The 14,869-nt window shown below is 56.7% G+C and overlaps 1 protein-coding gene across 4 annotated transcripts; it reads right to left on the bottom strand.

Annotated features, from left to right (window-relative positions):
- Positions 1-318: 318 nt before the first annotated feature.
- NUTM2F (NUT family member 2F) lies at positions 319-13,631 on the bottom strand. Of its 4 annotated transcripts, none has more exons than XM_025359740.1 (8): positions 13,255-13,372; positions 10,202-10,898; positions 7,167-7,295; positions 6,055-6,194; positions 5,457-5,559; positions 5,174-5,411; positions 4,574-4,690; positions 319-3,021 (listed from the first exon to the last, which is right to left on the bottom strand). In XM_025359740.1, exons 1-8 carry the CDS (start codon positions 13,268-13,270, stop codon positions 2,983-2,985), a joined length of 1,479 nt encoding a protein of 492 aa, XP_025215525.1. In that variant the 5' UTR covers positions 13,271-13,372; the 3' UTR covers positions 319-2,982. The 4 variants fall into 4 exon arrangements, with proteins under 4 accessions (XP_025215525.1, XP_025215526.1, XP_025215521.1 ...); XM_025359736.1 differs by lacking the exon at positions 319-3,021 and adding an exon at positions 3,158-4,221; XM_025359741.1 differs by having other exon boundaries at positions 2,983-3,021; positions 5,174-5,559; positions 13,255-13,458.
- Positions 13,632-14,869: the final 1,238 nt, after the last annotated feature.

The following is a 14,869-nucleotide window of genomic DNA, read 5'->3' on the forward strand; positions in this document are numbered from 1 at the left end:
CGAGGACTGAGATGAGGATGGAAAGTGAACCATCGGTAAATACAACCTTAGTCCGGACACATTTGCCTAAAATGAGCTCAAAGGGCACAGGTGTGCAGACAAAGCATGCTCGATGACATCATAACTCAGAATTCAGTAACCCAGTGTATCAGCTCCCTCACAAGGGATGTGCCAGGGTGAGGGCCACTGTTGAGAGTCTGTACCCAGTGATGGTCAGGGACTCAGTGACAGTGACTCTGGCAGCCCTGGCCAGATAGCAGCGGATCCCCCAAGCCAGGTGACTCTCACTAACGCCTCCCAGGGCACCAAGACCTGAAAGACATCTTGGGATGCTGTAGTTAGAATCAAAGTGCAGCTACAAAAGGGCAGCCACCTGGATCAAGTCCATCCTGGTAGCTGTCAGAAAGCACAGCATGTTCACTAACGGCCTTGCTCACATTGTCAGATGGAGTTTCTCAGGAGGCCATGGCTTCTTCAGGGATCTGTCGCCCAGTGGTGAAGGGAGGAGGCGAACCCGCCCGGGGCCGCCCCAGCCGCACTGGCTCCCAGAGAGTGACCTGGGTACATGAGCAGGGAGGCCAAACCTGTCTAGAGCCTCAGCACACCCCCAGCACCTGCTGTGAGCAAGCTGCGTGGCTTCCCCCAACGTGGATGTGGCGATGTCACGGGTATTTACAGATTCCCTTGCACTGTGTTCCACAGTGCTCCTGGTTCATGTGTGATCCTCTGCACTTGGGATGGAGGTGTGCTGACAGTCGTAGAGAGTCGAGCCTTTCTTCATTCTTTCCCATGGCTCTGATGCGCAGTTTCCAGACACCAGTCAGGAAGGAAGTTCCTGAGATGATGGAGCTTGTCCCAGTCACATTAGGCTGCTAGGACAAAGTGTCATAGACTTGGTGGGTAGGGGAGGGGCGCATATTAAGAAACGAAATGCATTTGTCAGTCTGGAGGCTGGAAGTCTGAGGTTAGGGTCCCAGCAAGGTGTGGTTCTGGCGAGGGCTCTCTTCCTGGCTTGCAGACAGCTGCCTTCTCACTGTGTCCACATGTCAGGGAGAGAGCGAGCTCCGGGATGTCTGCTTCTTACCAGGGCCCTAATCCCATCATTAGGGCCCCAACTTCATGGTCTCGTCTAACCCTGAATAACTCCCAAAGCCTCATCTCCAAATACCATCACATGAGGAGTTAGGGCTTCCACACAGGAACTGGGGGGGACACACATTCAGTCTATCAGAGCCCCCCCGTCAGCCCCACTGTGCCCGTGTAGGGGCAGATTGTAGGGCTCAGGCGGGACACAGAGGTGGAGGAAGCACAGGTTCTGCCTCTTGGAAATGGCTCAGCCAAAACAAGGACAGGGACAGTGGGGCAGAAAACAGCTAGTGAGGTAACCAGCAGAAGCCCCGAGGTGTCACTAAGCCAAGGTATCATTTTCACCCTTAAGTGAGGAAGTTGGCTGAGCACCCACACACACCAGAGTACCGACCACGTTCCCTTCAAACATGGCTCACTTAACATTCCTAAACCCTGCAAAGGGGAGGTGTTACCTCGTCTCCTGAGGATGGCCCTGAATGTAGAGGAGTCACGGGAGCTGCCTGCATCACCCACCAGTGACCCTTCACTCCCCACATTTTCCCCGAGGGCCTGATGTGCACTGAGCTGGGGAAGCCCTGCCAAGATAAACTCTCCTTCCCAAAGGCCACAAAGGATGGAAGGCCTCCGACACTGCCCACATCGAGCAGAAGAGACAGGGCAGAGAGGCATCTGTCCGGCTGACTGCTGTGCTCTGTGGGCAGATGGGGTCGCCCAAACACGGCTCCCCTTGTCACTTGGCAGAGGGGCCAGGCCACCATATACCAGACAGCTTTGCCCCACCAGCTTCTGCTGCTGGGCCAGCGCCCGGCACCATGAACACAGCTGTGCATGCAGGCAGTGCTGGGACCTGTGCTCTGGCAGTCACAGCGGTCCTGAGCCAACAAGGGCCCTGGGGAGGAATTGGAACTCAGACCGTGGACAAGAAGGTATTGGCCAGGAGGGAACCAGGGCAGGTGCCAGGTCCTGTCCATGCTGGGATCTGAGATTCTAAGAGGGGGGTTAGGGGTAAGGGGACAGAGGCCGGCCACATGGGGTGAGGGGAGTTCATCAGAGATGGGGAGGACAGGACAACCTGGGAAAGAGCAGAGTGTCCTCCCTAGCCTCAGTCTCTCTCCTGATGCAGCCCTCATCTCACTCGTAGACTCCGGAAGTCTCCCTTCAGCGAACACCTGGCCCCCGACTCCCAGGGCACTTCCCGAACAGTCAGTGCCACATCCCAGGCAGCCCCTGCTCTGCCCTTGGGGTCTGTGCCTGGCAGAAGGGTGGCTGACCCTTGGCCCCCTCTGGCCTGGGCCCCAGCTCCTCCTGGCCCTGGGACCAGCAGACACACCCACTCTGCGCCTGGCGGGCTGGTCATGCTTGTTCCCGTTGGTGATGGTGTGTTGGGAGGGAACTGTTTTAGATACCAGTGTAACTCTCTGTCTACATCAATTCCACACGAATTCAGTCATCATATGGGAAGGGAATCATAGCTGTGGGGGGCTCCATGCAGGACCCCGAGGGCCCCTGAGGCCAGTCTCTGTGGCCACAGCAAGGAGCATCTGCTTCAGCTAGTTGGACAAGACTCTCTCCTGCCCAGAAACAGGCAGAGGGACTTCCCCTGCTCCGCGCCTCTCATATCCCACACACCCGTGTGGACGGACACCTCAACGTCTCCCCTCAGCCCAGTGCCCACGGTCTTCCTGATAAGGGTTAAGCAGGAGCGGCCCCCTCTTCCCATGTCCATGTTGTAGGCAGCTGTCTTCTCAGCTCCCACCGAGCAGAACAAGAGCCAGCTAGCTCTCTCCAATCCCAGGATTTTCCAGGGATACTGATAACGATGGGAGGCCCCGAGAAGCCTCCCTAAAGCAGGAGGGGTCTTGTGAGTGGGTGGTGGGAGGGATCAGGGCTTCCTCAGCATCTGTCAGTCCCCGGAGCATCTGAAGGGGCCCCCTATACCAGGAGGAAAAAGTGGAGCCAGCTCCTGTGGGTTCCCAGTGCCTGGCATCTCCTGGTTCCCTCTGCCCTCCTTCACAGACGCCCTCCACGGAGCAGCACAGCACCAAGGACAGAGGCAGCAGCCCCAGAGCATTTTCCAACACAACTACATTTATTCCATTTACACATGAGGCCCGCAAGGGCTTCCCACCCCCTAACCCCCTCCCCGCAGGCCCTCCCTTCCCGACCTCCCTGTTCAGCCACCCTCTCCCTCCCCTCCCTCCTCCACCCTCCAAAGCTAAGGCCCAGCAAGATCAGCACTGGGGGAGAAGCAGCCTTTGCTTTGGGGCACCTGCTGCCATGAGGGTCCGAGAGTTCAGAGCCCTACCCTTGGGGACTGGCACCAGAGAGCCTGCCCCGCAGCGGCCCCTACTGTCTACAATGCCGCTTTTTCTTCCTCCTGGAGACCAAGGGGCCACCCCTTCTCTTTTGAGACTGTGAGGGGCCACCCAGCCCTGGAGCCAGGGATTGCTCCCCAGAGACCCTGAGCCCAGGCCCTGGGTCGGGCATCTTTTCAGCAGGGGATGGGCTTCCGAAGAGAAGTCGCTTCTTGGACTTGGTAACAGGAGAGGGTGCTGGGCTGAGGCCTCTTCTCTGAGCAGATGGCGACTGAAGAGCTCCCTGGGGTCCCCGCCCTCCTGGGCTGAGAAGGCCTGAGGAAGGGACAGGGCTCTGGGATAGCCTCCAGGGCCGCAGCCTGTGGGGGGAACCCACGACATACACCATGCCAGGGAGTTCCCTCTCCTCACTTGACCCCTTAGCCAGCCTGTGTGACTCCTTAACAGGAGAGGCTCCAGGGAGATCCAAGGTGTCCTTGGTTCCCAGGCTGGGGCAGGTGGGTCTGTGGTCCTCGAGAGGAGAGGTTGGCTGGGCAGCCCTCAGCCCAGGGCAATCCTGACATCCCAAAAGCACAGCAGGGTCTTTGGACCTGGCCATGCCGGTGCACACTCTAGCCTGTCCCTGAGGGACCTGGGCAGCCGTCTGGGGTGGGCAGGTTTCCATGCCGATCCCTTGTTGGGGGTCAGGGGCGTCTCTCTCTGCTCCTTGGCGAGCTGCTAACTTAAAAGGACTTGAGTCCAAACAGGCCGTGCCATGACTAGGGGCTGCCCTCACACGCCGTTTCTCCTTCAAGGATAGGAGGCGCTTCTCCACTAGCTGCGGGAGGAAAGAGGCACTTACTGGCGCTGCCCCAGGTGTGAGCAGGGCCCAGGGTGGTGGAGACCAGGGCACTTGGGCGGGAGACAGGGAAGTCTGAGGCATCTGGGCTTCGTGTCAAAGGGAGAGGGTGTGGCTCTGCCGGGCATCCCGTTGGGCCTCATTGCAGCTTGCATCCTGACTCCCCTCCCTGGCTCTTCTCCATCCCACTCCCTCTGAACCTGCATCTTCCCACCCCAGAGTGACCCCCCAAGAAGCTGAGCATCCCCAGCAGGGTGGGGTTGGACAATCAGGTGGGCCTTGGGTGCCGGGTCCCTCCTGCCTCTGGGTTCCCCTCCCTCCGCTGGTCTACCTGGGCAAGTGTGAGTTCTTCCTCCTTCTCCAGCTCCTGGCTTAGGGCCAATAAATCCATCTGTGGATCTGGGGACAGCAGTTCTTCCAGGAATGGGGAGTGAATGACGGCCTCCACCTGGAAACAGAAGGAAGAAGACATGAGCTTCCTGGGCAGGGAGTAACCTGGAGCCAAGGACACCCAGAGGAGATGCAGAAAGCGGGGAGGGCCCTGTCCCCACCCTCCTGGGGCTGTCTCATATCATGGCGACCACCAGCTACACACACAGACCACAGACCTGGTGGCATACACACATACAGACAGAGACACACAAACCATACGTAGACACACAAACAGATCCATATATGACACAGGAAAAGACACAGACACAAGTAACACACATGCCACATTCACACCCACACAGACACACAGTAACAAATCACAGACACAAACACACAGCAACACATAGACACACGCAATCACATACACAGACACTCAAATCCACAGGAACACACCCACCCACCCCCCTGCTGAGTAGCTAAGGAACAGAGCTTAATTCCAAGGGCCTGGGAGTGCCACCCCCTGGAATCCTGCAGATCCCAGCACTCCAGGCCAGCCCACCTTGGTGACAAAGTCTTCCTGGGAACACAGCTTGTCAATGTAGCCCAGGAGGCCCGGGTCTGGAGTCATCCCCTCCTCTTCCTGTGGCTGCTCCACTTCGCCATCTTCACATTGTCCCTCGGGCTCCCCTGTGGCCCCAAGGTGAGACCCCAGCAGCTCCTCCATGATGTCCACATACTCCTGCACCACTTCAGGGGGGATCTCCTCAGGGACCTTGGTCTCTGCTGGCTGCTGGGGCCTGGGTGGTAGCAGGCAGGCCTTGGTCTCTGCTGGTTGCTGGGGCCTGGGTGGTAGCAGGCGGGCCTTGGTCTCTGCTGGCTGCTGGGGCCTGGGTGGTGGCAGGCAGGCAGGCGGGGCCTTGGGGCCAGCCTTGCTGGGAAGGTACACTGAGGCAGAGAGGGAGGAGGCCGGGCATGGTGAGGGCCGCTCCTCCTGCCTGCACCACACAGGGGAGGGCAGGGCTTGGGGATGTGAAGTGGGTCCCGGCTGGGTCAGGACCACCTGAACCACAGCGCCCTTGGAGGAGACACGCAGGAGGGGCACATCTGAGACAGCATCGCTTGGGAGGAAGTTTGGAGCCAACGATATGCCATGTACTCTCCCCGCTCATCCCTGCTTCCTGGGTAGAGCATATGTGGAGTTTTGGACGGGCGAGGGGAGAGTAAGTAGGAAACCTGACCAAGTCAATACCCCGCTTCGTGATCACAGGCCGCCCACGAAGTAGGTATTGACCAGGTCAGTACCCAACATACACTCCCAGAAGCTGTCCTGTTGGGGAGCAAACCCACCTCTTGAAGGGAAGCATGGGGTGTGGGGACAGTGGCCTCCCTTGGCCCCTTTAGCATTTGACATGGCTCCTATGGGAATGTGGGGTGCTGTACCTGGCTGCTTGGCCACCTCAGGGGCCAGGGATCCTTGAGGTTCAAGCCTCGGCGGGGCTGGAGGAGGCAGGCTCTGGGTCTCCTTCATCCACTGTGCTTTCTGCATCTGCATCTCCTCCTTAGCCTCGAACTCCAGGAACCTGGGGGTGAAGGAGGCCCAGGCTGTGCGGAGAGGGTCCAGGCCCCCTGTCCCCAGGACCAGGCAGTGGCCGAGGGCAGGGATGCGAGGGACTGCCTTGGGTGGGCTGTCCAGGCCCTCACTGGGTCTCATCCCCCAGTCCCAGGAGGGAGCTGCTCCCAGAGTTCTGGGCTCACCCTCCCTCACCCGGCCCCTGCGGAGCCCATGGCATCAACAGGGCTTCCTGACTCAAGTCAGGGCCACGAGGCCCAGGAGGGTCCCAGGGGACCCCTCCTCCAGGTTTCAGCTGCCCAGGGGTGGGGTTGATGGCAGACGGCGTCAGGGATGATGCCCAGATGCAGGAGTCCTGAGGCTGGGACTGCGGGTCCCTGAAAGATAACCCAGGGGCACGAGGCCCGGGAGACCCCTGGTCGGGAGGAAGCAAAAGCTGAGCCCGGAGGACAGGGCCCCTTTCCCCTGAGGCTGCTGTCTGCCTGTCTGTCTTCACGGAGGGCACTGCCCAGGAGCAAAGGCGGTCAGGCCAGAGATGGGTCTCTGGTGTCCTGGGCGCAGGTCTCCTCTGACCCAACTCCCTGGCCAGGCTGGGATGGCAGAAAACCGACTTCTGGCCACTGCTGTGAGGAGCCTGCACCCCACTCTGTCTATAGTCACTAGCGCCCCTTCTCCCCATCCCCACAGCTGGAGGTGACCCCCTCTGGGCTGTGACGCTGGCTGCTCCCACCATGACCTCCAGTGTCAAGGCAGGGGTTGGCCCCAGGCCAGGCAGGGGGTGCTTCCCAAGAGGGCAGGACAGAGACCCCAGAGCACTCTAGGTGGCAGGAGCAGCTTCCTGAGGGAGCCAGGGGCCCAGAGCATCCTGTGTTTGTCCACACCCTCCTCATGCTCCACACTGAGAAGCCACCACGGCCACCAGGCCTCCGTCATTCAGTCTCACTCTGCCCCGCGGGCCCTGCCCCCAGGACCCCAGACTCACTTTTCCGCCATCTCGTAGAAGATCATCCGGTCAAAGTTGCTCGTGTGCTGCCATTCGCGCACGGCCCGCCACAGTCCCTCCTCCAGCGTCATGGTGGGCTTCCGCCGGGCCAGGGATCGGAGAACTGGGCTGTAAACCAGTGCAGTCAGCCCCAGTCTATAAGCCCACCCTTCATCCCGAGCCCACCTGGTCCCAACACCTGGCCCCTGTCCTCCCCACACCTGTCCTGCCATCTGTCCATGTCCTGTTCTCCCCCATGTGGGCTCCTCAGGCCCCAGGACATGCCCCCAAGATCGAACATCAACACAAGCTATGGAGTGGCCTCTCCGACTGCCCCTCAAGTCCTCGGTGTTCTGATGTTGAGAAGTGAACTCAGTACTACGGGTGGAACATATGTGTCCCCAACATTCCTGTGCTGAAGCCCTCAGCGCCGGTGTGTCGGTATTTGGAGGCAGTCATGGTTAGAGCAGGTCATGAGCGTGGGTCCCAGTCATGGAATCCGAGCCCTGATAAGGGCAGGAGGAGACGCCAGGGCTTTTCCTCTCAGCCACCAGAGGACACAGCCGAGGCAGCTCTCTCCAGCCAGGAAGAGGGCCCTGACCAGACACCCAATCTGCTGTCACCTTGATCTGGGACTTGTGGCCTCTGGAACTGGGAGACATGAATGTGTCTTGATAAAGCACCCAGTCTATGGGATTCGTTGCGGCCGAGCCTGAGCTGACTAAGACAGCATGAGCCTGAGCTGACTGAGACAGCGTGCACACAGAATGACCTGGGAGCGAGGGTTAAAGTGCAGGTTCCTGGGCCCCAGGACTGAGATTTAACCAGCTTCCTGGGGACTCTGGAGTAAGGCAGCCCCTGGGGATGCAGCTTCAGGGTCCTGGAGCATGAGAAGCAGGAGCACATGTCCAGAACCAAAGCAGAGCGGTGTCAAGCCCACTGCAAGCAGCCAGGTACAGCTTCCCACATTCCCACAGGAGCCATGGCAAAGGCCTGTGAGGCTGGGGCAGCTCCACTCCAAGAATCAGGGTCCCCAGTGCACTGGGACTCTGCTCCAAAGGGGAATGCGAGCAGTACCAGGGTGCGGGGCCAGCGAGATTGTTGGGGAGGAAGATGGGGCTGTGTTCTACCTACACCCCAGCCAGGGGACTTCCCAAGGGGAGCGGCCAGTGTGTTGCACGGTGGATGTGCTGCAAGCTCCCGTTTGCTCATCAGTGGGAAACACAGGGTCACAGAGGCGCCACAGGGTGGAGAGAGGCAGGGACTGGGAATGAAACCACAAACTCTCCCGGATGCTGACGTTGCTGCCTCACAGTCACCACAGTCCACGGCCCTGGGCTGCTGGGCTCGCGGTGTATTCAGAGCTATCACTGGAGCCTGTGGCTTTGGGGAGCACTCTCCTAGATGGCCTAGTCCTGATAATGATAGTAATAAGGACAGTAATCATAATTGCTGTCATGTAATGTGTCATAGCATGTGCCAGGCACTATGCTATGCATGTCATATGTGAGCTCAAGTCATCTGTTCACCATTCTCTGAATGAAGCATCATTGTCCTTTTTTCTAGGGAGGATTGAGGGTGAAGATGCAAATACCTGCCCAGCATCGACCCTAGTGCGGGGCCCAAGACCATCCCCCTGTGCAGACTACACCACCGCGGTGCTCACTGGACCTCACTGGCAGAACTGCGGGCGTATGCCAGGTTCCCGCCGGGCCCTGCAACTCCTCCCCCCAGCCCCATGTGATGTGCCCCTGGCCATCGACACTCAATTCGAGGGAAGGCACTGGGGTGTACACTCAAAGACCTAAACCCAGGACGGGTGTGGTGGCTCACACTTGCAATCCCAGCACTTTGAGAGGCTGAGGCGGGTGGATCACGAGGTCAGGAGCTCAACACCAGCCTGGCCAACATAGTGAAACCCTGTCTCTACTAAAAAATACGAAAAATTAGCTGAGCATGGTGGAAGGCACTTGTAATCCTAGGTACTTGGGGGGCTGAAGGAGGAGAATCACTTGAACCCAGGAGGTGGAGGTTGTGGTGAGCCAAGATTGCACCATCGCACTCCAGCCCAGGTGACAGTGCGAGACTCCATCTCAAACAAACAAAAAAGACCTAAACTCAAACCGTGGCGCACGTCGCACCAAGAACCCTCTCTGACCTGGGTCTTCCGTAAACATTGCTGTGAAAATTATTGAAAGTAAAAGCCGGGCACAGTGGCTCATGCCTGTAATCCCAGCACTTTTGGGAGGCCGAGGCGGGTGGATCACCAGGTCAGGAGATTGAGAGCATCCTGGCTAACACGATGAAACCCCGTTTCTAGTAAAAATACGCAAAAATTAGCCGGCCGTGGTGGCACATGCCTGTAATCCCAACTATTCAGGAAGCTGAGGCAGCAGAATTGCTTGAACCCGGGAGGCGGAGGTTGTGGTTAGCCGAGGTCACGCCATTGCACTCCAGCCTGGGCTACAAGAGCGAAAGTCTGGCTCAAAAAAAAAAGTAAGGGCCGGGCGCGGTGGCTCAAGCCTGTAATCCCAGCACTTTGGGAGGCCGAGGCGGGTGGATCACAAGGTCAGGAGATCGAGACTATCCTGGCTAACATGGTGAAACCCCGTCTCTACTAAAAATACAAAAAACTAGCCGGGCGCGGTAGCGGGCGCCTGTAGTCCCAGCTACTTGGGAGGCTGAGGCGGGAGAATGGCGTGAACCCGGGGGGCGGAGCTTGCAGTGAGCCGAGATCACGCCACTGCACTCCAGCCTGGGAGACACAGTGAGACTCCGTCTCAAAAAAAAAAAAAAAAAAAGTAAGGATTGGCTGGACTCACGGGATAGTGACGGGCAGTTGACATGAGGCCCCTGACAGTCTGTCCTGAGCCACAGCCAGATTAATGTTGCTGAAAATGTACCTTCCCATAGCACAACTGATCACCCTCACAACCACCCTGCAGGCTCCCCTGAACAGCGTGACCTCCTGTCCATTCGGCAGCCTCTGTATGTGTGAGCTGCAGGACAAGCTGCAGTGCCCCGAGGACACTCACATGAGGAAGCAGGAAAGCGCTTCGGTGTCAGGACTCTGGGGAAGGTGCCTCCTGGCCAGCGGCTTGTAGCGCTGCCAGAGTCGGAAGTTCTCATAGACACTCTTGAGGTTACAGGAGTCGTCCGGCGGGGCCTTGACCTGGGAGGGAGGCAGGCTGCCCTCTCCATGAGCCCCTTCTGGCCATGGCCCAGCGTTCCCTGGGGGCACGATGGGAGGCATCTGGGCAGCCGGTGGTGGTGGTGGAATAGGAAGGCCCTGGGACCAGCCTCCCTCACAGGCCTGGGCGCTCCCAACCACCTGGGCAGATGTAATGGGCACCCCAGGAGCAGCTGCCAGGAGTAGGGGAGGTGGACACGCGACACCTCCGCAGAGGGCGCCTGGAACCTGCCAGACGAGGGGGTTCTGAGTTAGGACCAAGGTCTGTGCCTGAGGGGGCTTCACAGGCCCCACTTCTGTCTTCATCTGGACAAAGACGCTGGAAGCCCCGGCCCCACTTGGGCCGCGGCCATCCTGTCCTGCCACCAGAGGTGTGCTGGGGAAGGCAGACAGCACCAGAGGACCACCTGGAGGAACCACTGCAGTCACGAGGGGTGGCCCATGTGCTGGGCCGGGAGCGGCTGTGGCGAAGGGCAGAGCTGTGAACACAGACAGGGAGGCGCCAGGGTTCACGGTCATGCCCGGTCCCACCACTGGGTATGCTGTGGAGACAAAGGAAAGAGATGAATGAGCTGGGGTCTCCTGGTCCTCACTAGTCACTGGGGAATCAGAGGGGAGCCCCAACAACTGAGGGCGTGTGACAGGGAAACTGCCGCTTGCAAGTGTCCCTGAGTGTGCATGGGATGCTCTGTTCCTCCACGAAAGGGTTGCTCCACTAGAGAGCCGGGCCCCGGCCACCAAGACTCCCTGACCCCTGTCTCCCAAGAAGGAACAGCCAAGCCTTCGCTGCCCGAGGGTCTCCCTCGGTGTCCCTGGCAGACCCCGTCAGCCTCACAGGCATCTCCCAAGCCATGGGTCAGGGATGAGTCTCTCAGCGGCTTGGTGGTCCTCAGCATGCTCAGCAACAGGAGACAGGCCTACCCCAGGGCAGTGCTCGGCACTGAGAAGGCCGACAGGAAGCCAGAAGCTTCTGAATATTATGGCCCTATCTCCTCTTCAGTCTTCCTTTTCCTGAAGCTCCTGTAAGCTCCTTTCCTAGCTCAACACTACAAAAGAAAACCACTGGATAGGCCGGGCATGCTGGTTCATGCCTGCAATCCCAGCACTATGGGAAGCCGAGGTGGGCGGATCACCTGAGGTCAGGAGTTCAAGACCAGCCTGGCCAACATGGTGAAACCCCGTCTCTACTAAAATACAAAAATTAGCTGATGGCGCATGCCTGTAATCCCAGCTACTCAGGAGACTGAAGCAGGAGAATTGCTTGAACCCAGGAGGCAGAGGCTGCAGTGAGCCAAGATCGCGCTACTTCATTCCAGTCTGGGTGACAGAGCGAGACTCCGTCTCAAAAAAAAAAAAAAGAAAAGAAAAAAGAAAACCACTGGATGGAAATCTCACCCAAGCCAGTGCCCTAGGAACCCCGAAGATAAACCATAACACATCATGCCCAGCATGCAAATGATTGTCCTGGCACCACCCACACAAGTGCTAAATGGCGGTCAGATTCCAGCCACCCGTTCCTCAGTGCTCAGTGGTCCCAGCTGCCACTCAGGAAGCTCTGTTCCCAGGGAGCATGTCTGAGAGGCAGTGGTGGAGTCCCCTGAGATACTGTCACCGCACAGCCAGCAACAGCTGCACACGATTAGAACTCAGCCAGCAAATGGTGAGCAGCAGGGCTATCAGGGGAGGTGCCCAGGGATTTTCACAGCTGCTGGTCATGTTACAACAGGTAGTGGGACAAGGAGCATCTCTGATCCTTCTCCTTTGAGCTCCCAATAACTGAACATAGTGACCAACCAAGAACCAGGGGTTCCTGGCCCACGGGCCAGGTGAGGCAAAGTTGTCTGGAACTCATCCCTGCCCACTAGGACCCCATGCAGTCTCTAGTCAGGGGGAATAAGGGATACAGCACATGCACCTCATCATTCAGGACACACATCCTAACTTGAATAATAATATAAGAGAACCATCTTCCTATTTGTGCGCTACTCTCCTTTCTCTACTGAAAAGGAAACCAGCCTTTCCAAACCCTTCCACTGAGAACCAGCAAGAATCCACACCTGTCCCCTGTTCATGAGGTAGTATACGTGGAATGGGGCAAATTCTTCATCTCCACAGTAACACAAAGTGCAGGGGACAGGCCATGAACTAGCAGACAAGAGGAAGTGGGTCTGAAGACCTGAGCTTCTACAAAAGGGCAAACAATGCAGAACAACTCAGGAAGCCCAGGCCATGTGTTACCTGAACTTCCCCATCTGCCCCCACCCCTGTTGCATCAAAGCCAACAGCTACCTCAACTGACGGAGCAGCCAGCTCTGGGGCAGGAGCTGAGAGGCTCTGGGCTGTGGCAGTTATAGTAGCCCCCAGCCTCCCCCACCTAGAGGCTGTCACTGCATACTCTGTCACAGCCAACCCACCCAACAGTTTTCTGGCTGAGATCACTTCTCCCCACTCCTCCCTCAGATCTAGAAAACTCCAGTCCAAATCCCTCTGAACACTATGGAAGGGCACCTTCCAGGTGCCTGAAGACACAACACAGGGCTCAGGCTTGCCTGTCATCCTCCCGTGGCCACCAGTACAACATGATCCCACTACTCCCTACAAACACACAATGACATGACCTGTCCCCCTCCAGAAAGGATCAATCCATCCACTCCATCCTTTCCCCTACACAGTGTATTCCCGCAGGCATCTTGGTCCACCTCTAAGGAGCCGTCCTCCCTAACCACAGACTCAGGGTGCCATGGCCATCCCCAGTTGTAATGCCCTTGGGGACATCCAGTGCTCCCTCCCTCTTCAACATCAGCCCTATCAGCTGTCCCCAGGGGCAGTTCAAATTTGAATTCCCAAGGAATTGAGGCATGGCAGACTCGGATAATGCCCCCATCCCTACAGGCTCACCTCTATTTGAAGCCATCCCCTCAGGCTGGGCACTGACCACCGCTGTCTGGCAGTTTCCACAATGAGAAAAGTCAAGGGCAGGACCCAGAGAGTGACCTGGCTCAGCAGATGCTCCTGAGTCCAAGTGGAGCAGGGAAAATTTGAATGTAAATAGCTTTGGAACATAGGACCCCAGACATTCTGCAGAGGGGGAGGGGCGGTGGGCAGCTGGGCTTGGCAAGGGTGGGGGACATTCTGTGAAGAGCTCTGGCCAGTAGGCAAGAACCGGAGTTTCCCTTCCAACTGGATGGCAGCAACACAGACGGTGTGGGCCCCTTTAGGCAACTTTTAAATTGTCCTTCTGACTCACAGCGAAAGCTTGTACCTGATGTCCCCTTTACTTCATTCTTTATCAACAGACCTACTTTTGTGCCATTCAACCCATGCTCCTTCCCACTTTGGCTCTTTCCCACTCTTGATGAATTTCAACAGGGACTGTGCTTCCCGAACAAAATTCAGAACACATTTTCAGTCTGAGAAACACAGGGGTTCTTAGGAAGGCAAGGGGACTGGGTGTTTGAAATCAGGATGGTCTCAGCCGATCCAGGCTATTAGGTGGCTGTGCGCTCATCATTGTTTACGAGGCAGTCCTTGGGCCCCCGGGTCATGTATGTTGCTGGAATCTCTGTCCACAGCAGCGGGCAGGCCTTACTTCCCATCCCGTTTCCTGGGAAGCCTCAGTCCAGGAAAGAGTGGCTATGCGACCTACAGCACCGAGACCAGAAATCCTTTCATTTTGTTTCCCAGCGTATTGTGCTGGTGTTAAATGTTTATTTTTTTATCTTTTACATGATTTTAACTCAACTAAGCAATACTTTTGCATGGTTCCAGATTCAAACTGTGCACAGTGGAATAGGCAGTGACCAGTCTTCCTCCCACCTCTTTTCTCTGGCCACCACATTTTCTTTCCTGGACCAAACAGGTGTTATCTGATTCTTTTTCATCTTTCCAGAGATATATTATGCAATCAAAAGCATAATAAAGCTATTTTTGCTGTCTAAAAATATTTTGGTTTTTTGGGTAAAAATTAATATATATGTTCCAGTATTCTTCTGATACTTGCAGTGACCATGTTTGTCCCAGTAATGTGGTACCTGCCTTTATTTCTGTAGGTAAATTGCTAGAACGAGATGTTGCTGTTTTTTAAAATTAAAAATACATGAAAGAACATAGTGGCCAGATTTAGCAGGTATGAATAAAGAATACCAAGTGGAATTTCAATTGAAGATAAACAGCGAATTCGTTTTTACTATAAGTATGATCCGTATGATATTTAGAGTCTACTTTTACAAAAAAATTCTGTCTTTATCTGTGTTATTCACATTTCACTGGGATCTTGCACTTTATCTGGTAACGCTTCCCAAAAAAGTATAACATATTAGGCAATTATTGTTTTTATTTTATTTTTTGAGATAGAGTCTCACTCTGTCGCCCAGGCTGGAGAGCAGTGGCGCAATCTCGGCTCACTGCAAGCTCCACCTCCTGGGTTCACACCATTCTCCTGCCTCAGACTCCCAAGTAGCTGGGACTACAGGCGGCCACCACCATGCTCGGCTAATTTTTTGTATTTTTAGTA

This window comes from Theropithecus gelada, chromosome 15 (genome assembly GCF_003255815.1).
Source record: "Theropithecus gelada isolate Dixy chromosome 15, Tgel_1.0, whole genome shotgun sequence".
Classification (NCBI taxonomy): domain Eukaryota; kingdom Metazoa; phylum Chordata; class Mammalia; order Primates; family Cercopithecidae; genus Theropithecus; species Theropithecus gelada.

What these genes read in the sequence shown, in the direction of transcription:
- NUTM2F (XM_025359739.1), bottom strand. An exon ending in TGAGGTGGCCAAGCAGCCAG is followed by an intron (nt 5,560 to 6,054) that starts GTACAGCACCCC and finishes TCTCTGCCTCAG; the next exon opens with TGTACCTTCCCAGCAAGGCT. An exon ending in AGGAAGACTTTGTCACCAAG is followed by an intron (nt 4,691 to 5,173) that starts GTGGGCTGGCCT and finishes TTCTGTTTCCAG; the next exon opens with GTGGAGGCCGTCATTCACTC.